This window comes from Oenanthe melanoleuca, chromosome 3 (assembly GCF_029582105.1).
Source record: "Oenanthe melanoleuca isolate GR-GAL-2019-014 chromosome 3, OMel1.0, whole genome shotgun sequence".
NCBI classification, from domain to species: domain Eukaryota; kingdom Metazoa; phylum Chordata; class Aves; order Passeriformes; family Muscicapidae; genus Oenanthe; species Oenanthe melanoleuca.
This window is the reverse complement of record NC_079336.1, coordinates 93,271,794-93,292,386: the sequence shown is the minus strand read 5'-3', so window position 1 is coordinate 93,292,386 and position 20,593 is coordinate 93,271,794. Positions and strand designations below refer to the sequence as shown.

At 43.2% G+C, this 20,593-nt stretch overlaps 1 protein-coding gene and 1 long non-coding RNA gene across 6 annotated transcripts in view; one reads left to right on the top strand and one right to left on the bottom strand.

Moving 5' to 3' along the window:
• Positions 1-17,458, top strand: part of LOC130250920 (uncharacterized) — a 28,886-nt gene extending 11,428 nt beyond the window's left edge. Inside the window, exons 3-5 of one of the 5 annotated variants that reach the window (XR_008840063.1) lie at positions 4,407-4,623; positions 7,481-7,610; positions 15,924-16,541. This is a non-coding gene — a long non-coding RNA (uncharacterized LOC130250920). Of the gene's footprint in view, positions 1-4,406; positions 4,624-7,480; positions 7,611-10,167; positions 10,251-14,338 lie in introns of those variants that run through there. The other 4 variants (XR_008840061.1, XR_008840062.1, XR_008840065.1 and 1 more) reach the window with 4 other exon arrangements.
• Positions 252-18,965, bottom strand: PSEN2 (presenilin 2). The gene is made up of 11 exons (XM_056487082.1): positions 18,886-18,965; positions 14,236-14,431; positions 13,273-13,502; positions 12,159-12,300; positions 11,251-11,318; positions 10,244-10,464; positions 9,346-9,444; positions 7,519-7,596; positions 5,849-5,968; positions 5,230-5,348; positions 252-2,741 (listed from the first exon to the last, which is right to left on the bottom strand). The coding sequence occupies exons 2-11, from the start codon at positions 14,377-14,379 to the stop codon at positions 2,586-2,588; spliced, it is 1,377 nt and encodes a 458-aa protein (XP_056343057.1). The 5' UTR covers positions 14,380-14,431; positions 18,886-18,965; the 3' UTR covers positions 252-2,585.
• Positions 18,966-20,593: the final 1,628 nt, after the last annotated feature.

Sequence of the window (20,593 nt, the reverse complement as noted above, 5' to 3'; positions counted from 1 at the left end):
GGGAACAATAGGATTTCTTCAGAGCATGCAGCAAGGTGACACTAATGTAACATGAGGCAGACAAATGCTTTGCTGATTCAAGTTGCCAGGTCACTGAGTCAGTATCTCATGTAGCAGCCAGCTGTGAGTAGGGTAAATCCTGCCCTCTGCATTTCACATCTTAGGCCATGCTGCACAATGTTAATATCACAGAAAAAACTTCACTTCATGCACAGGTAAAAACATCTGAAGAGATGAGAAATCACTCCACGTAATTTTAAAATTTGTGTGTCTGTGTGTATATGCACACACAAACACAAATATATATTTGTAACAAATACATATGAACTTGTACACAATTACAACCACTCCAGTATATCCATATACTCCTATCACTCATCAGGACAATACATTCTGTTGCACTGCCAGAATCTCTTGCTCCGTTACCTTTTAAATTAAAATTCTTTTAAGTTCTGCAGAATTGGTCAGTGGAAGGCCAGTCTTTGGCAAGCAGGTATCTGCAGAAAACCAGTGGTGATCCTTCAATGTGTGAAGATTCCCCTCCCAGTTTCTTCAAGTATCAACTCTGCTTTCATAGAAATAGTTTCTAACAATAAGCTACAACCCTGAGAAGCCAAGCAGGATTTTTCTTTCAGTATATACAAATAACACACATCCTTTCTACACCATGCAGTGCAAAAAGTAAAATCATGTTTCCCAGTGATTCTAGTCTGTTTTGGCCCCATAACTGTTTTCATTGAAAAAACAAACACAAACAATTAGAAAAAGCAATTCTCACATAAAGCTTAAAAATCAGCAAACAAAGCTCTACTGATTTACATTTCCAAAGGAAATATCTTTTAGTAACAGTTAACTGTCTGCAGTTGTTAAGTCCAAACATTGCAAATGTGAGAAATGAGGACGGGAAACTAACAAAGACCAAGAGTTACTGACTTGTCCAGACTGAGACTGAAACACACACACACACATATACACATACACACACCCCTTGTAAAAACCCATATGCACTTTTTAAAAATTAGTCTGAATCACCTGTGTGATGTTCTTGTTAAATATCAAAGCAGATGAGCTTGAACAGGTCTACTGGAAAAAGCACTACATAAAAAATGTGTAATTCAAAGCCTTAGCTAAAAAGTATTTCCAGAAATTAAATTCTATGTCTCTCAATGACATTGCATTATTCATGAAATCTTGCATGTTACATTTACTGACACTGATCAGCTGTCAAAGAAAACTGAGTTTGTTTGAGTAACAGACACAAGTAAAAAGAAAAGAAAAAAATCACAGAACTTTGGCAACTATTGAAAAACTGACTCAAAGAGTAGAAATAAAATTATTTTCAAGAGTGGACAAAACATAAAGGTTCAGTCTGTCCTATGTATTTTTTTACTGATATCAAGCACTATGATTTTCTTAATCACAGCATCAAGCATTGTGATTTTCTTAATGAACTCACTTGAGGGTGTATAGCTATTCCTAAAAGTAATGTAACAAGAGATTGAAGTTTGCACCCCAATATTTTGATATAAACTATGACTGGATATTTCCAAAAGAGTCCCTTTAACACTAAATAGCTATTTTTAAAATTGTAATTAAACAAATAATCTTTAAACAGTACAAAAACCTAGGTAAACCAAGTCTCAGTCAGTGTAAGAGAGGACCTCTTAAAAAAGGGAAGGTAAATCCTCCTTTGGAGTAGTTACAACAATGCACAGAAATGAGACCAGAAACACACACAGTAAGTTACAGGTCTGATTTACTGGAGTTGTTCAGTCATTTCCACCTTAGGGTCATTTCAGGATTGTAGTATGGAACCCAGAAATATATTTCCTAAGAAATAAAGCATTGGGAGGAGAGAGCAGTATCTGTTTCCACACGCTGAGGATCTGATGCACTGGAAGGGGCAGTCCTGCCTTCATCAGCTGCTTGCTGCAGTGGTGGATGTGCTCAAAGCCAGGAGCCTGATGTTCACACATCCCACCACTGACATCCTGTCTGGATCCCTCTTGGCTCACTATGTCTAACTAAGGTCAGAATAAATGGGCCTTTGGGGCAATTCCAGCAGGTGCTGTGTGCACAGCAGCCAACGTAGGAAGTTCAACCTCACTTCTCTAATGGCTCACACATTACTCTGTGCATGCTGCCAGCTGTGCTTTTCCAATCACTTGCACCTCTTGTTTGTACTGCACTCAAATGTGTGAAGACTTAGAAATTCTAGAGTATGGTTAAAGATGACTGCAGTTTCAGGGCTAAACACCTTACTTAGCCCCTGGAAGATCAGACCTCTCACCTCTCCAGTGTTCCATGCTACATACAGGTTTCTGGGCTCATAACAGCCACTGTGCACATCAAATAAAATAAAAGTAACACTCTGACATCAGCAAAGAGCCAGGCTTTTCACCAAGAGTCCTGTGAAAAATCTCAGTTCAACACGTAACTATTAGGTTTTTAGTACACAGCATGTCACGGAATTAGTGTTTTCCTTACAAATATATGGCACTAAGTGTAAAAACTTTATGACCTATTCCAAACATTGTACCATACTTCACAGCAAAGCTTGAAAAAGAATCCTCTAACTCCCACTTCTAAATATACAGCTGGTGGGAGGCCAGGGTGTCCATGAATGGTCGCACAAGGTTGTCTGTCGAGAAGTAGAAGATCAAGCCAAAGGTGATGGAGATGGGAAGAGCAGGCAGTGCTTTCTTAAAAACAGCCAGTAGTAAAAGTGTTAGGCATAAACCCTGTCAGAGAGAAGAGAAGAGAATAAAAAACACAAGAAGATAGTAATAAGACAACCAGAAATACATCTGTCACCAACAAGGCAATATACAGATAATTATCTCTGTGTGTGTGTGTGTGTATATATATATATATATATATATGTATATAGGCACTGTAGAGCACTGAAGCCAGCCTGAGCTACCAGCAGATGTGTATTTGCCCACAGCTTCATTTCTCGCACAAGTTGGCCATGTTTTTCCTCAGCAGTCTTGAGCACAGCTGTCTGCTGAGAAAGTGGTATAAACAGCAAATGCAGAGGTACAGCTGACCCCAAGAGGTAAACTTCTTTACACAATATCCTACTCCTTGTTCTGTGCCATATGAAGTACTGATCCAGCAGACAAAAGCACTTAAATCCTGGTAAGCTGCACAGATAGAAGTTCCACTGAAGGTCTCTAATACACAGCAAGATGTACTTATAACACATTCTCAGTTTACAAGGTCCCTTGGGGTAAAAAAAGAAAGAAAAAGCAAAAAAAAAAGAGGAAAAAAGAAAACGAAACCCAAACCAAATCAAATATCTACTGCTGTTCTTTTGGCTGGATTGCTTATTATAATGTCTGAGTTCTGGTTTTTTCTGGATAGCAGGCCAAGATCTGCTTTTTGCAGCATGGGAGGCAGCTGTTGTATATTCTGGGTAGATACTATGGTTAAATGCCTTTAGATATTAATTCCTTCTCTCATCAGAACCCCTTTTACTTCCTCCATAATGACAAAACTTCAAAGACACTGGGCTCCAAAATTATCCACTAGCTAAAGATCAGCAGATAAGATTTTTAAAATTATTTTATTTTAAATCAGTTGTTTCTAGATTGCAAACTTGTTCACAATCCACCTGAGCCTGTAGTTCTGTTCTTATTCTCTCAGGGACCGTATCTGGCCTACACCTGCTCTTTGAATCCCATCTCCCTTTTAAGGTGTGCTTACTGCTGGGAAACTGGAGGGACATTTTTGGGAAGCAGAAAGCCACACAGAAGCAAGATTATAAAACTGCGAAAGGAGAGGGAACAAGTTTTAAGTTTTTAACAAAAACATTTCCCCCAGCAAAGGGACCCCATGGTGGAATGCAGCATATGGAGCTAGGTGATCCTATGGGTTTCTCTGACCACTGGGGTTGGGAAGCTACACTGAACAGACGCCAGTGAAGGCAGCTCAATCCTAGTTCACATGCTTTTTTCTTGGAACCCTGAAGCCTGGGAGTTTTGAACTTTCAGTGCTTTCTGACACTGACCCTCAAGAGAACACTGCTTTTGACTTGAGGCCCTGGAGAAAGCTTCCAAATTTGAGTGATGGACTTAGAATCACTGGTGTGCAGTTTGAATTAAATGTGTCATTTCACATGGTGAAGGGCTTGGAATTTGGGGCTTTTAGAATCTAGTCATAGGCATGGGACAAGATGGAGGTTCTTGGGCATTTTCTCTTTCTTCCTTCTTGTTCCTTCTTCATGATTTCAGGTAGTAGTTTTTGGACTGGATAGTTGCTGCTGCACTGTGGGTCACAGGTGTTTTGTTATTGGGTCAGAAGTATAAATAATATAGATGTTAGCTTTTAATTGGATAGTGAGCCTTTAAAAGAACTTGTAGCCAGCTATATTCACTTCCATTTTCTCTCTTTTGGCTTGATAGCTAGAAGTGCTGAAGAACTCTCTGTACTGAAGATAAGATTTAATGAACAACCAAGTCTGAACAAGAAATCTGTCTCTTGAGCATTCAATCCTGACTCTGAGTGAAAGCAGAAGGAAAAGATAATCACTATCAAGACTTTTTGATGCACAGTCTTCACAAGTGACAGTCACTTGCACTGGCCTTGGGATCTAAGTAGGAAAATAGAGGCCCAGGAAGGGTAAAGTCATACATTTTCTTTTACATTCTGAAAATCCTGCTGATGTCTTTCTGGTTAATTTCCATGAGGATGTTAAGGTAAACAGCAAGAGCATAGTAATTATTTTCCACTCAGGTGGAAGCTTAATATTGTGTCTTCATTAGACCTAGCAGGACTAACTCTTTAGCAGCTACAGTATGTTAGTCATCTGCTCCTACTGATCATTTCTGTGGATCTAAGTCCCCTTCCTTCTCATTTTTTCCAGTTCAAATAGTAGAGTAAGATAGGTCTTCACCCTCTTATCTATCAGCTCCCCTTAGCATAATGGAATTAACCTTTTTAACTACACTTGCTAATCAGTAAGGAGTTCCTAATATTGACTCTTGTAGTTGAAGCAAACACACCAGCAGTTCTCTGGGGCTGTTTCACCCCCACCATGTCCACACTTGGCTCTGCTCTGATTAGTCTGGACTGTTCTGTGGTGGCTGTTTAAAGCCTAGAGACAGAGTATTCCTAATACCCAACAGGTTACCTGGGCTCATTTAGCAATGCTCAGCTGCTGGTAGTTCTGGCAACACTTCTGTGCTGAACAGAGTGTGACAGAGCTTTTAAAAGCTGCTCACTTACTATGAGAATGGCTACAAAGCAGGCCAGTGTGGTATTCCAGTCTCCACTAGCTGTGGCAGCTGCTTTCCCAACAAGCACACTGTAAAATATGAAGTCTCCAAGGCCCAGCTTCACACCCCCTGAAAGAAGTGGAAAAAGAAAACAAGTGTTAATTCTGAGCCTCCTGTTTTGCTTCCTCCTGAACAAATTCTTGCCCTCTGGGTAGCAAGTGAAGAGTACTGGCTACCAGCCTGGACCCACACAGTCCCTAGCAGGCTGACTGCTTTTGTCCTCTCTCATTCTCTAAGGTGTTTCCCTGGGCTGCTTTACAAATGATCAGCTGAGGAAGCACAAGGACAGAAAAGGACAGGGAAAAGAAAATGTTTAAACTGTACAAGTAGCCAACAGATGTCACTGGAACTACAATCTCAAAACAGATTGTGCAGCAGCAAGAGGTAACACACAGTCAGACTCCAGATCTTCGTTGCTCAGCAAGTACTACTATTCAAATTAACTGTGATTAGACCAAACAAGATAGCAAACATTAAAAAGAGTAAACAGTAAAAAGAGTACTCTTTTACAAAGAGTAAAAATGTCAGGCTCTGACCACATTTAAAACAAGGCATAAAGCTTCCCTTACTTTCCTCCTCCTCGAGCTCCTCTAAAGAAGTGATGGGGTGGGTTGGAACAGGACTCCTCGTCTCTGACATCTGAGACTCTGCATGTGAAGGGCTCCTGAGGTGTTCTCTCCCATCCTCAGCTTGGTTCCACAAAAACAGTCCAAGAGTGGATTACAAAAAAAAAAAAGAAACACAAGAGACAGCTATGTTTATAACATGTTTTAGCCCATGAAATCCACACTCTTGTGAAGCTGCCCTGCAATGGGTAAGCCCTTTGTCTCTTGGAGGTGTGACCATCAGGACCAGCTGAAGCTGAGACATTTAGCAGCTTTGAGGGAAACCTGTGTGTTATTGTTTGGAACAGATGGAAGGGTGCATGTTCACAGCTTCTCTGGCAGCCACTCAGATGTTCAATGGCTTTAACGTACACAGTGAGACCTAACATTGCTCTGCACGGCCAGAATGACAAGGAAAACACCCTAAAGTTAATATGCACTCCCACAGTGTTATACCTTTGGGATGGAGGTGCTCAGGTATTCCCTAACCAGTCATACAACAAAAATGGATGATTAAGAGGACTGCCATTTATGAGAGAAGTCCTGAGTCACACTGATGTTGGAGCTGACTGTTCACATGTAGAAAGCAGACACATTTCATTGTGCACAAATTCAACTTTTTTCCCCTCTCTGCTAAAGCACATCTGATAGAGCCTTTGGCAGTACTTTCAGAAGCAGCCAGTCTGTGATATATGACTATCTGACATTTCCTATTTTTCAGAAGCTCCTACAAACTTTTCAGTCCATGTCAGTTTGACAGGCTGCAGCTGCTGCAGGTTCAAGCAGACTGTGACCTGGGACACAGAGCTTCCACAGAGCATTCTGTACCCCTCAGCATGTAGTGTGTGCCTGCTCTGTGCCCCATTTCACAGCAGGATTGCGTCCCTGCCATTCCTCAGTACGTCAGCTGCTTCATCCTGAAATAAGCAGCACGTTCCATTACCAAACCTTTGCACACATTTATTGCTTTAACATTCAAAGGTACTGTGATCTCTGAAGTACAACAGGACTAGAAGGGAAATCCTCCCAAAACCGCAAGTAAGATTTTATTCAATCACCTTAAAAGTGCAGTTTAATTTGCACCACAAGAAGATAAAAGCAAAGGCACCCAAATTACTGCAGAACCAGCTACAATGTAAACTTGAATCAACAAAGCTACTGGTGAGTAACTGTCTTAACACAAGGCTTTGCCCAAGGGTAAAGACATTTCTTTTCTTTAGCAGGGTGAGCCATATTGCACTTACAGAGAGGCACTCCATGGGCACCGGTCTGAATGCAACACTGAAATTCTCCAGCTCATCAGCATTATATTTAGGAGCCTATATTGTCATTTACCACCCCCAGTATGGAAAAATGACCCCCCACTAGCCCACTTTCAGCTTTGACTTCAGTACACCAATGATGTGAGTTGAACAACACTTCTATTTGATTTGTTGTTTGTTTGGGGTTTTTTTAAAATAAAGTGACCTGAATACTGGAGCTTCCTACCACTGCCACTGAGTTCTGCAAGTAACAACACTGAAAAAAAATTTCATCCATCAAGATATGGGGGCTTATGTCTACATTCAGTCTCAAACATATTTATTATTTCTGTAGGACAGTGTTGTGTATGGGAGAGAGACATGCAAACAAACCTGCATCCCATGTCTGCTGGCTCTGTCCTCTTGCTGCTGTGTCTGGCTTTGCCATTCCAACTGTCCACATCATAGCAGCTGGAAGAAAGAAAGTAATCAGCCGCATAAAACATTGGCCACTATAGCTCAGAGGAAATAAGTATTTAGCTGTTCCTAAAAATCCTACCTTGCCCCTGTAAATTCTTGTAAAACAGTTGGTTTCCCTAGGCTCTGAGACAGCAAGGTGGGAGAAAGCCAAGGCCATGCATCCATTCAGGTTTTAAGAAAGCCCCAGAACACAAGAGTCAATATAATCTTCTCTGTGGGTTAAAGAAAGCAAAATTCCAGAACTAGGGTCCTTGACTCCTTTGTTTTCTTTCTGATTTCTGGCTCTTCTCTTCAAAGAAAACAATTTCTCAGGGAATGATGGTAATACAAAAGGTAACCAGAGGTTAACTAACACAGCTTATTCATGTTCTGCTAAAGATACAGCACACAAGCAAGGGATTGCAGGAGTTGTCAGAATGCAAGTTTTCTCTCTACCTGTTGTGGTTCCATCCTGTCAAAATACTGCATATTTTTGTTTTCCTTACAATAGCAACTGATGTTTGGGGGTTTATTCTTGGGATCCCTAAATTAAAAAGAAATGCAAACCATTCCAAAATCAGTGGAAGAGAACTCAAACTGGCTTTTTATTTAAGTGTGCATCAGTCTCCCTGATTTTATAGAAGCTAAGCTAAACAAAATAAGCCAAAGCAAAAACAGTGCCTGCTTTTCCATGATGAACTCAGACAAGGTGATGTTTTTTGCATCTAGAGGGAATCACAGAGTGTAGTCTTGCAATGGAGACACTGACATTCTGCACAAGAACTTTCTGTTCAGTGTTTATTATTTGCTAAACTAAATTCTCCTTTAGGAAAACTCTTGTTTGTTAACTAAAGCATGTGAGAGACTTCATCTAGATTGTCTCAGGTCAATGTAACAGAATCTCCTGTAAAAGGAAGGCAGATGAGGTGAACTGACACTCTGCTTGAAACACATAAAAGCATTTATGTAACATTAAATGCTTGAAGAAAAAAAAAAAAGTCAGGTTGTAGGCATCCTCAGTTTAGCACCAAACATTTGGGAATAGCCCTTCATCTTCCAAGTGATGTAATGAAAAAGTCACTGAGGTCCATGAAGCACTTGAGTTCAGGTCCCATGAGTGTTGTGCTTCCTGCCTTCCAACAATCTTATCTTAAGCATGTGGATACCTTTGGATAGGGGCACCAGACACCTTGGTAGTTAAATAGCCCAAGAAAGCCAGGGAAGAGATGATTGATTCTGTTTGCAGAGCAGTACTTGAATGGAGCCCTCTGCAAAGTGAGCAGCCAAACAATGAACAGTAAAGCAATTATATTCTAAGCAGTGCCATCTGTACAGTACAGAGGGCAAGAGGAGGCTGCAGGAAGCATGGATTCTCATCACACGTTTAAAGTAAAGCATACACACAATGAATAAATGTATTGAGTGAGCATCACCTCATCACAGAACTTGGCAAACACTGCTGCCCACCTCACACAGGGTTTTGTGTGCAGAAAAAAAGGGCCATATTCTGCACTATATTCGTGACAGGACAAATCTGTTTGTGAACATTCAGCTTCACAATGAGGACTCCCTTTGGCTAATTAGAGTTAGCAACATTTTAGCAGATAAATAAGGCTTTCTACAAATGGTCTGTTCCAAAACATAATTGGGCACCATTCTTAAGGCAAGAAGGTAGCTAAGACAGTGCTCTTTGCTTTGACACAGAAATAGTTTAATAGAGTTTCATCTGGCTAAAACCATTAACACTGTAATCTTACTCACATGAATATATTAATGCAGGGAAAATGGGCTCATTTCTCTCCTGTGCAGTTTCTACCAGCATTCTCAGTGGCCCCTTGGGACAGAGAACAGCCATCAGATCTGCAGAAAGAAAAGGACCAATCTCATCTTGAACTGTCATGCATATTTTACATTCTTTATCTTTAAGAAGATATTATCCCCTCAAATTTACATCTATCCATATAAACCAAATGATTTCCTGAATGGCACTTTCCACCACTTTGCATAACTCTAGCTGTTTTAATCCCTGAAAGTGTTGTTCACTTAAAATACTATCTCCAAGCCTTAATGTAATAATAAGAGTTTTCACTGTGCTAATCCTATAAAAAGCCCCTTGAGAATACCACGAGTTCTTTGAAAGCAGATGGCAGCATTTCACTGAGATGTTAAATTTAATTAGAGGAGGAGTGGGGGTGCTTTGTTCACATTCCACAATCCATCACTATGTACACTGGCTCTGTGTATGAATGAATGCCCTTTGCCACCCTCTCTCCTCCATCAGATCTCCTCCCTCTTGTTCTGCAGGTTCTCTTGAAACTTATAACTCATACCAAAATCCATGATCTCTTGATAACAATAAACAAAACCTGCAAGACAGTCAGGTCTGTACTGATAAAAATCCAACCACCCCTACCATGCAGATAGGTGAGGTTCAGTCCTTCCCTGACTTGGAGATCCACTTTGAAAGACCTGTTTGAGGTACACTACATGAACAATTAGCAACAGACAAGGCAGGCAGTCAAATTAATTGCCCATCTGGCACTTTCTAAAGCTTTTCACACCATAAAGTTGGTTTTTTTTAAGGACATACAGAGTCCTGAGATTGCCTCAGAGTAACCTCTCCAGGAGCCACACCTTGAGAGTCATAACCCAGACTTACCATAGATGGAGATTGCACCTAGAATCACCCATGCTGACCACTCAGGTAGATATTTAATGAACACCAATGCCATTAGAGCACTGATCATAATAAGATAAGCTTGCTGGAGCTGCAAGGGACCTTTCCAGTGGATGCAAATCATTCCAACAGCTCCAAAATTCCAGATGACTATGAACAGAGTGGGATAATCCATGGCCACGTTGTATGTCTTCAATACTTCACTGGAATACCACAAGAAAAGTTAGCTAAGCAGTGAAAGCAAGTGACATGCAAAGCATCCCACTGCTGTAGTTAAACAGAACAACCCCCAAGTACATCAGGAGGAAGCATAATAGAGCAAATCTCATCATGAAAGGGGAACCTGCCCTTTGGCTACTTGCTGCTCTGAGCTCTGTTCCTCCTGCATGAAATGGATGTGCTGTGTTACAGACCAGCACCACACTACCTTAGTCTTCAGTTCAACAGCAATTCCAAGGGTTTGAGCAGGCAGGATTTCAAATCTTAAATGAGAATAGGCCTGTGGCTTCAGCTAAAAAGTCCTGTCAGTGTTATCCCACCAGCTACAATATGCTCACAGTTAAAAATGAAAATGCTTTAACAAATGTCACCCACAAGTAAACGTTTCCTTTCACCTGAGCTGGGAGCTAAGGAAATGAGCTTGAAACAATGTTGTCTAAGAAAAAAGACAAATCAGGGAAGTAACTTGGCACATCAAGTGCCTTTCCACATGCTTCTCAGTGTATAATCCAGGGCTCTGTACCACAAGATTCAGCCTGTTCATTTCATGTTCATGCTAGCACTTCCCAACTCAATTTTATAAAATTGAGCACTGACTATTAAAGAACTTCTTTTCCACTTTTTGAAAAAGAAAGCTATCTTCTTCTAACAACACTTAAAAGTCCATTCAGAGAAGGGGACACATGCATTTTCTTGTTCAAAGTGGGAATTCTCAGCAAAGAGGTGAAGGAGCCCTGAACTGCCAGGTTACCTGCACCATTCCCACTTACCCGAGGTATATGTAGGTAAAGAGGAAGAGCAGCATCAAGGAGGACAGGATCAGCCAGCCATGGATGAACTATCAAGGGCAAGAAGAAACAGTGATTGCAGGGGCTGTTACCCCTGCAGAGGTCACAGAACTGCAGCCCAATAGTTTCCTTCTGCATTCCTCTTCCAGTGTCCCTGCCTTCCCTATGGTCATTGAAGCCATATGGTCATGATAGCCAGTTCCTCCCAGTTCTCCCACTTTCATTTTGTATTCTGTCTCTTAGGGTTTTAGTTGGTTTGGGTTTTTTCCAGTCTCTGGCCTAAGCATTTTCATGGGAATCCATACTGCCTGCTAGCTCATACAGGTGAGCTGTTTGCTAGGAAGGAGGAGGGGTTTGCCCAAGGCTGTAAAATAAACTCTGTCTTTGGGACAAGTTTAAAAAGCAGGAATAAACAGAGCTCAAATGCTGGACTGGTACCACATATAAGAACTCCCTGAGAACCATAGAACCTGAATGTGTCTTTCCCTCCAAGCCTTGTGCTCTTCTACCAGAGCTTCCACAGGCAGGAGTAATACCAGTTCTCACAAAGCTTTTCTAAAATGTCTTAATAGAAGACATTCACAGCATATGGTACAACTTAGTCCATAAGTACAAATAGCAAAACATTTGGATCAGATTCAGAAAACTCAGACCTGACTAACACAAAGTAGCAGACCTCTTTTTTTTAGAGCCTGCCATCCTGACAAGAAAACCTGTTCAGAGCCACAGCTCCATCACTACTGCCAAAGACTTCTGCACAGCATGACTGCTGCTGTGCCCAAGATGAGGATGAGCCAGTGCAGTGCTGTGTTTCTCACTGCCTTGCAAGGCCCATTTGATCCCAGGCTCACAGCACAGAGGTGGAAAAGGCTCTGGCACGAACGCTTTACCTTGTAGCAGCGATATTTATAGAGCAGCACTAGGAACACGGTCATTACAATGATGACACTGATCATTACGATGGTGTTCAACACCGAGTTCAAGAGACGCTGGCCCACAGATGGGGTGTCCTCACTGAAAGGGGTGTAGATCCTGCAGGATAAAGCAAAAGCCATATAAACTATAGATATTCTCTTCTAACCATCTGTCCCAGATAAAGCCAGACCTCTCTTGTGTGGGAAAGAAAGGGAGGTAGGACTGCCAAGGACAGCAAACATGAGATGTAGCCTCTGAAGGGGCTGGGCTCAAGTTAATTATCAACTAAAGATTAGTGGTCTCTATCAAAAGCACATTCTTACAGAGCAGCTGTGGCTGGAAGAGCTCTGAGCAAAAAGAGCTAGAGTATAAATGACTTTATTTTAGTAAGTGCTTTGCAGGTCATGAATTTTTATTGCATGCTCTGGAACCTCTCCATGATAATTAGAAGGATACTTCCCAGGTGCTGTAAATGGGGGACACTCTTTCTTTCCACAGTTGGTAGGAGAGTCTTGGACTCTTTAATCCCTTCTCACCCCCTACACCTCTTCCTCCATTTTGTTTCCTTTGATTCAGTTCAAGGGACCCCAGTCCCCCTTTTTCCACCTCATATGTGAAGCACAGAGCCCCAGGAGCCAGGCCCCAGGAGCCAGGCACTGTCAGCAGGAGCTGGATGGAATTACGTATCCACACCTCGCACATGAGTCCTTAGGAACCAGAATTATCACCAGGAAATGAGACACTCATCCAAATGAACATGCTGATTACTGCCAGCTAGTGAGTGAACAGCCTAGGAGTTCAGCCTGGGCCTTTTATGCTGCAGAATGAAGCAGCATTATTACTATGCTGCTCACAGGCCTCACTCAGGGCACCCTAAACAACAGCACTAAGGGATCAGTATAATGCAGGTATGGGAAAAACTTACACAGGTGAACATAGCATACTTTAGTCACCATTCTGCATGTTTCCACAGCCACCTTTACCTGTGTAAAGGTTCTCCCAGCCTGCCAAGGAAGCAGTGTGCATGCACTGAGTGTGTGTGTGAGCAGGGGGTCCCACATAGTCGTGCTGTTTGCAGCCCCCACTTACAGCTGCCCGTTTTTCTCCGTATAGAAGCGCACTGACTTTATGGTGGCGACGACAACAATCATACAAAGGGTGACAGGCACAAAGAGCATGATTACATGCTTTGCTCCATATTTCAGAGTCAGTTCCTCCTCTTCATTTTCCAGGGCACTTTCTCTCACTGGAATACCCGAGCCAGACATTTCTCCACCAGCAGTATTGTTTGGGCCACGGCTGCTGCCTGCTCGCCTCTTCTGAAAAGAAACATTAGCAAATGTGTAAGATGCTCCTTTTCTTTGTGTTAACAGCTTGAGTCCATCATATCTCACAAGACTGCTGTAGGCCACCACAGCATAGCAGCTGAGTCCTAATAGAAACAATACTTTTAGAAAGTCCATTAAATCCCATTGCAAACAGGTTGCAACCGCATTTTTAAACCAATCCCATGAGTACCTAAGGACGTCTTCAAATGCAGATATATAGAGAGAGACAGGAATATGAAGGGCAAGATGCACAGAATGAAATAGAAAAAATGTCATCTGAGGTGAAAAAAGCTTGACATGTTCCTCCTCTCCCAACAATGCTGTGCTTGCTTTATCCTGCTGCTTTGCTGGCAGCTGGACTGGATTATGTTCTAACATTAGCTGCATCTGACCACAGCAGACAAAGGGTATCTGGCAAAACAAGAAGGCTAAAAAGGATATCCTGCAACAGTCATATGTGCATCAGGTCCTGATTAAAAGCCTGTATCTTTACCAAAAGGAAGGAAAAGGGAGGAGTATATATGGAGGTAAAGATGAGGGAAAAGTCAGTGTGGAGGAAATGGCAACAGGCAATGCTGCTGCTGGCTGAGAGTGACACCAGAGAAAAAGCACTAATCAAAGCCAATCCTAGAGTCCAGTGTGGTAGGAGGGATTGAGGGGGTAGCAGGACTATTTCTGTCACTACACCCCATGTCCTCGCTCCCCATGAGGGACACACACCTACCCTATGTGCCTGTGCTTCCCCTGCTGCTGAGGCTTGCAGGCCATCCTGGTAGGAAGGTACTGGAGGGCTCTCTGCAGACATCAGGGATGTTCTCTCATTGCAGGGCTCCTCCTCGCTGTCCGAATTGTTCATGAACGTGATCATCGCCACTTTCCAAGGGAGCACTCACGAGGGCACGGCCAAGCACTACTCAGGGCTGCGGGGACAAGCAGAGCAGAGGGGAAGAAAACAGTGAACACCACACTGCAAATAACTGGAAATCTGAAGAGGATTCAGCAGATTCCAGCAGGGAGGCCCCAGCACACCGTGTAGCTCCATCTTCTCCCAAGAGCAGATTTATCCTGCCCTCACCCAGGCATGACAATCCCTTCAGCTGCAAGCATGGATATCAGCAAAACGCAGCACTAAAGAAACTTGCTTTTTCTTTACCACAGCTTTCACACTTGCTGCTTCTATTTCCCCTCTCCCATCAGCACACCTTACCTTCCACCAAGGAGGTTTCGCAGCACTCAGTGTTTGTTTGGCACAGCTTCACCTGACACACTGCTGCCTGTCAGAAAGCTCAGAGGGCTCAGCTCTTACACAACACTCCCGTGAGCATCAGCAAGGAGCAGAAGTTTCTTAGTAACCTGGAGCCTCAGCTTTACATAAGCCACTAATTAGGAGCTACATGCTGTCTTATGACTGTTTATTAACCAGATGAATTTTATTAACAGTGCTTCTCTTTGCCAATGAAGAGGTTTGCATAGCAAGGGATGACCAATCTCCTTAGGAGAGCCACCTGTGGGTTTTTCCTTATGTTGTTACTGTGATTAAAAGCAAAACTACTTGGATGGGCAAAATCATAGAGAATAAATGTGGGGGCTAGAAATACTTGGCCTCTTTTCACCTATGCAAAAAAAGCAGGCAAAGCAGTGACAGAGTACAGAAAGGAAAGGAATAGCAATTTTTTCTAGACACCAGAGGGAGAAGGTGCACTTCCCTGAATACCACAGAACAGCCTTAAAACTGGGATTTCAGGAAGTTATAAATGCAACTAATAGGAAAATTCTTTTTAGCATTTATTAAGTCAGCTTAACAAAGCAATTAATTAATCACTTTCTGATACTCAGCCACTTGTCCACAAGCAAAACCATACCTCTAAGCATTGTAAGCAGTTATTTCTACCAGAACAACTCTCCTCTACAGAACCTTACCCAAGCTCCTGTGTCTCAGGAAATAGAAGAGGAAGCTGAAGAAGGCACGTGATTTGGACACAGTCACTTAAATGTGAATCATACATTCACAGCCCAACCAGCACTCCCTGACATCAGAGTAGATACTTTCAAGATCTGTGAGATATTCTTGCTTCTCACTAAAGAAACTAAAATTCAGTTTGGAGGAAGGAAAGAAGTAGGAGTAAGAGAACCCCCCGCTTTCTTTCACAGGCCTCCTCAACACATCTGCACCTTCAAGAAATTTTAGAACAACAGATCAATCCACCCAAGTGAAACATTTTTCAGACATCTGCTCCTCCCCTGGCTTCTCTTGCTTTTTCATATCATTTTGTTCCTCCTTTGGTGATAAAAGTGGTACAGTTATGGGAAACAGAAGCAGGGCTAACCCTCACACCAGGCTTGTCAGCTTCATAGTAATCCCATGTTCTTACTGAGTGAGCTGCTTAACACTTGTGTGCTTATTTCTCACAGAGACCAAGATCTCCTTTCTGGATGCTTAACATGCTCTTTTGACTGAGCACACAATTTGAGTCGGGACACTAGATTCTGCTCCAGTTAAAGGATTTAGGTCTTCAAAGAAGTTGGATACATGAAGTCCTTCAATCATGATATACTTCTGGATGAGGAAGAGGTTAAGTTATGCACGCCACAGGATCTGTGACCTATAGAATTTAAATAACTCTCAAAACTTTCTGCTCATGTCAGAGACCAGGAAGGAAATTAAAAAAGATATACTCACTGAGAGTTTGGGACCAATATTTAGGTTTCAACAACTCAATAAAAATACCGAAGAACTTTTTCTCACATTACTTAAGAAATCATTTTTGCTACCTAAAGAGAGCAATTCTGCAGAGGACTTAGAAGGGACATCCTGTTAGCCTACTTTCAATACCCCAGTTATGCCCACTGGAGGAGTTAAACCAATAGCAAAACCACTGTGCCAATTACTAACCTTCACAGTTACACTGGAAGAAATAACCTCATGTTGAAATACAGCCAATTTTAAGGGCATTTTCTCCTATGCTCCCCCAGCAAGGACATGGACATGCAAAGGTGCCATGATAGTTCTGGTCAGCAAGCAGATTCACACCCACCAGGGATTTTGTCTAATGGCACTATTTATTCATCAGAGGTGCACTTTGAACTGGCACCAAGGCTGTGCTGGCTGCCAGAGAGAGCTGTGGTTTGAGCAAGCTGTCCTCCAGGGGAGGAAGGACCAGCCTGGTCACTCTCACACACGTGCCCAGCATGACAGCACCCTTTGGGCTGAGCAGAGGGAAAGAACAGAAAGCTGGAAACCTGCTTGACAAACAAAAAGGGAGCCACAGAGCACAGGGCAGCTAAGACAGGTGTGTTACAAAGCCACACTGTTTCTGGTTTCATTTCACTACTTAAACTAAGGGAAAGGGCCTTGTGGAGATGATTTCTGCCTGCCAAAAGGATGCTGCGTACACCATAATGGAAAACAAGGGAGCTTTCTATGACAGCAAATACATCTGTGCATATTGACTGTTTTTCTAGACTGAGCTGAAAAAGGGGGAAGGACAGCTCAGGAATGGAAAACATGGAGGACTGAGATAAACATAAGCTGTATTTGTATTCACAGAAAGCTTTAGAGCTTGATCTACTAAATACATTAAACAATGTCCCAGGCCTTTATCAAACTGAAGCACTAAGTTATATCAGGCAAGGTTCTCCTCTCTGCCTCTCAAATCATCAGGTCCCATTCAAAAAAATCATATAATGCTTAAGAGCAAAATGACCCAAATCTCAAAACTGTATGGCAAAAATGAAAGGGGACAAAAACTAGGCCAGTAGTAAGTGCTTCCTAGAGAAGCTGAGGTGGGAATACAATTAATCCTGCTTTACAGCACTCTTGTGAATCCTGCAGGGAAGCAGGAATCACTGATTTTCTTTCCAGATGTCCTTCATGCGAGAACCTCTTTCCTCAACTGTGAAAAAGCTGCTTGATGGATTTTGATTAAACTGGGCCAATTACTAACATTAAGACTTATCCTCACTTTGCCTTTTATTTTCATGCTGCAAACAATCTAAATCCTTTGCTTTGCATTTCATCCATCACAAATAATACCACTACAATATACAGCACAGAATAGCTGCTATAGCCTAGCAGAATACTTAATTATCCACTTGAGAGTTAGAATTTCTTCTTATCCATATTGTTCTCCTTGATGACAATTAGAGGGAGAGAAATGTATTTTTGTTATTTTTAGATCAAGAGAAAGCTTTGGGATGATACTGACAGCCTGATGTTCTCCTGAGTTTTGGCTGCAGCAACCACTGCAGTTGGTAAATATGAAGATAAGGAAATAATCTTTTAAGAAATCAGAAGTGGTGGGGCCAAGATTAGCAGGAAGGATTTCCATGTTCTTGCCAATAAACAAAGTCAGAATGGGTGTACTGCTAAAACGATATGGGACTTGGAACACACCATCTCAGTGTGCAAATACCACCCAATTTCAGCCCCCCCAGAACACAAAAATAACAAAACACGAGATGCTATGGGAAGTTGTAAAGATTTGTACCTTTCTTTCTACATTCTGGCTGAACTAGCACTGCTTTTTCTTGCCCCACAAGAAAGGCACAAGATGTAGCCCCAAAGCTGAAATCAGGCTCAGAAGGATTATTTCACCAGCACCGAGCCCAAATACTCCATCAGCCAACTCCTTGTCACAGCACAAAGGCAGCACAGCCCAGCAGAACTTCTCACACAAGTTGGTCCCAGTACTGGTCCCAATACCTCAGAGCCAGCAGGGGCTGGAGGTGACACTTGGGGACACCCAAGGACACGTGTGTCGGGGCTGAGTTCCCGTGTCCCAGGGAACTTTCCCTGCTTTCCCTGGGCCCCCAAGGGGACACGGGCACAGAGCGGGGCTGGGATGCTCCCTGTGCATCCCAGCGCACGGCCAGGAGACGCAGGCAACAAACATTGAAGGAAAGCGGAAAAAAAACCCGAGACAAGCCCCACCCAAGCCGGCAGAGTTTCTGCAGGAGGCCAGAAGAGCCCTTGCTCCCATGCAGATGTTCTCGCTCCCCTGCCGCCCTTCTGAACGCTCCACAAATCCGGCTGCCTCTGAAGGTGTGCCCGAGGCACTTCCAAAGGAAAGCCGGGATACGCCCAGGAGAAACAGGTATACAGATATTGTAGCACATGTACATACACAAACACACGCGGAAATGTGGGGTTTTTAATACGCAATATGCGCCTCTATAAGAACACACATATGGACGTATATACACACACAGGTAGCTCTGGGGGCGCGGTGACCCCGAGACCCCGCGGCTCGCCAGGCCGGGCCCGTCCCGTCTGGCCCCATCCCATCCCATCCCCAGCCCGCAGCCCCCGCCGGCAGAAGGCCCCGATCCCGCATCCCCATCGCCATCCCGGTGCCCGGCCGGCCCCGCTGTTTACCTGCTCCCGGCACCGCACGCGCCCCCCGCCGCTCCCATTGGCTCCCGCCCCAGCGCCGGCCGGGAGGAACGGCCGCGCCCGCCCATTCGCCCCCGCAGCCGTCATTCATCGGGTGTCTCCGCCTACAGCCTGCTCTCCTCCAATAGGAGAGAAGAACGGGCTGAGGGTTGGCCAATAGGAAGGCGGCTGTCCGCGCCCGCCCGGTGCGCGGTGGCGGCCTGTGAGGCGGCGGTGCCGCCATGGTGGGGCGGGGACGGGCGGTGCCCGTGGAGTCCGGGCATGGCTGGGCTTGGGACGGGCCGTGAAGGTCACCCAGTTCCAATTGTATGGCTTGGGGCTTTCCACTAAGCTGTGCTGCTCAAACACGTCCTTGAACACTTTCCAGCGATGGGGTATCCGCAGCTTCTCTGGGCAGCGCCTCACCGCCCTCACAGTACGGAACTTCTTCCTAACACCTAAATACATCCCCGAACTCTCTTACAGTCTTACATTCCCCCTTGTCTTGCCATTAAATGCTCTTGTGAAAAGTCCATTTCTTTTTTGTAAACTCCTTTCAAGTATTGGAAAGCTTAAATGCTTACCAACTTATCTCTTCAGTAATAAAATGATATACAAGTTTGCAGATCCTTATGGAAAATAAATAATAACAGAGAAGTGTGGAGGAGTAAACGGAGAAATCAGAGGAAATGGCCAAAGAATAATTCTGCTGGAATTGTCTGACTCCTGCTCAGTTTATAGATAAGAGGGTTGAAAAAGGAAAAATTACAGTTTCGCCCTATTTGCAAAGGGCGTGGGGAGTTTGTGTTTTCAGACTGTAAGCATTTTTGTTTAAAATTTTTTAAAAAAGAAAAATAAGCACATCTCATTTATAACAACGTGATAGTAAGCAAGATAATCCACTAGGTGAAACTGCCCTTCAATCAGAAGACAACCACTCCTGCCTCTGTTCCCATTGCTTCATCAAGCAGCAGTCAAGTGAAATTAAGATTCTGGCATCTCTGGAGCACTTGTTCATCATCTGTGGGGGCAGAGACACAAACTGGAGCCATGGCAATTTCCCTCTGCTGCTGTTGGCATTTCAGGAAGAACCTCAGGCACAGACACAGGGAATATTTACTGCAGAGATTCCCACTCCTCTTTGTTCCATTCCACCCATGATGATTCTGTATATAAAGGGAATTAAGAGTAAGATGGTAACAAAGGAGACACGAGAACTGCCACGCTATAAATCACTGCACAAAATGGAATCTTTTGCAGATTCTAAATCTTAAGAATCACATTCTTTTCCCTTAATTTCCTGCACAACATCAGATACACCTTCCTTGTACCTGTAATTCTTCTTTTGAACACTGCACACAGAACTAAGTTTCATGGAAAATTCTTCAGAGCCCCTGAGAGCTGCCTATCCCAGCATGGCCACCTGGGCTTTGCCAAGGTAAAGTCAGTCTGGAAAAATTGATAAACTCTGTGCTTGGCTGGTTCTTCACTAGGCAAGAGCTCTTCACTATCAGAGCTCTTTCTAACATGTTTTCCTCAAAGGCTGTGTCTACCTTTGGTCTTTGTGCTGAGCTCTTGAGTTCCTTTCCACTGAACGCTTGATCCAGCTGGAGATTCTTTTAATGGGGATTTTTCTGATGAATTGAATTCTTCACACATTTTATACTCAGCTGCTTTGTTAAGTTTCACATTAGGGGAAGGAATAATTTTG

Excerpts from the sequence above, each read along its gene's own strand:
- PSEN2 (XM_056487082.1), bottom strand. The coding sequence starts at position 14,379 with ATGATCACGTTCATGAACAATTCGGACAGCGAGGAGGAGCCCTGCAAT. Across the intron at positions 13,503-14,235 it reads GGGAAGCACAGGCACATAGG|AAGAGGCGAGCAGGCAGCAG; the intron begins GTAGGTGTGTGT and ends GTTTCTTTTCAG. Across the intron at positions 5,349-5,848 it reads GGAGCTCGAGGAGGAGGAAA|GGGGTGTGAAGCTGGGCCTT; the intron begins GTAAGGGAAGCT and ends CACTTCTTTCAG.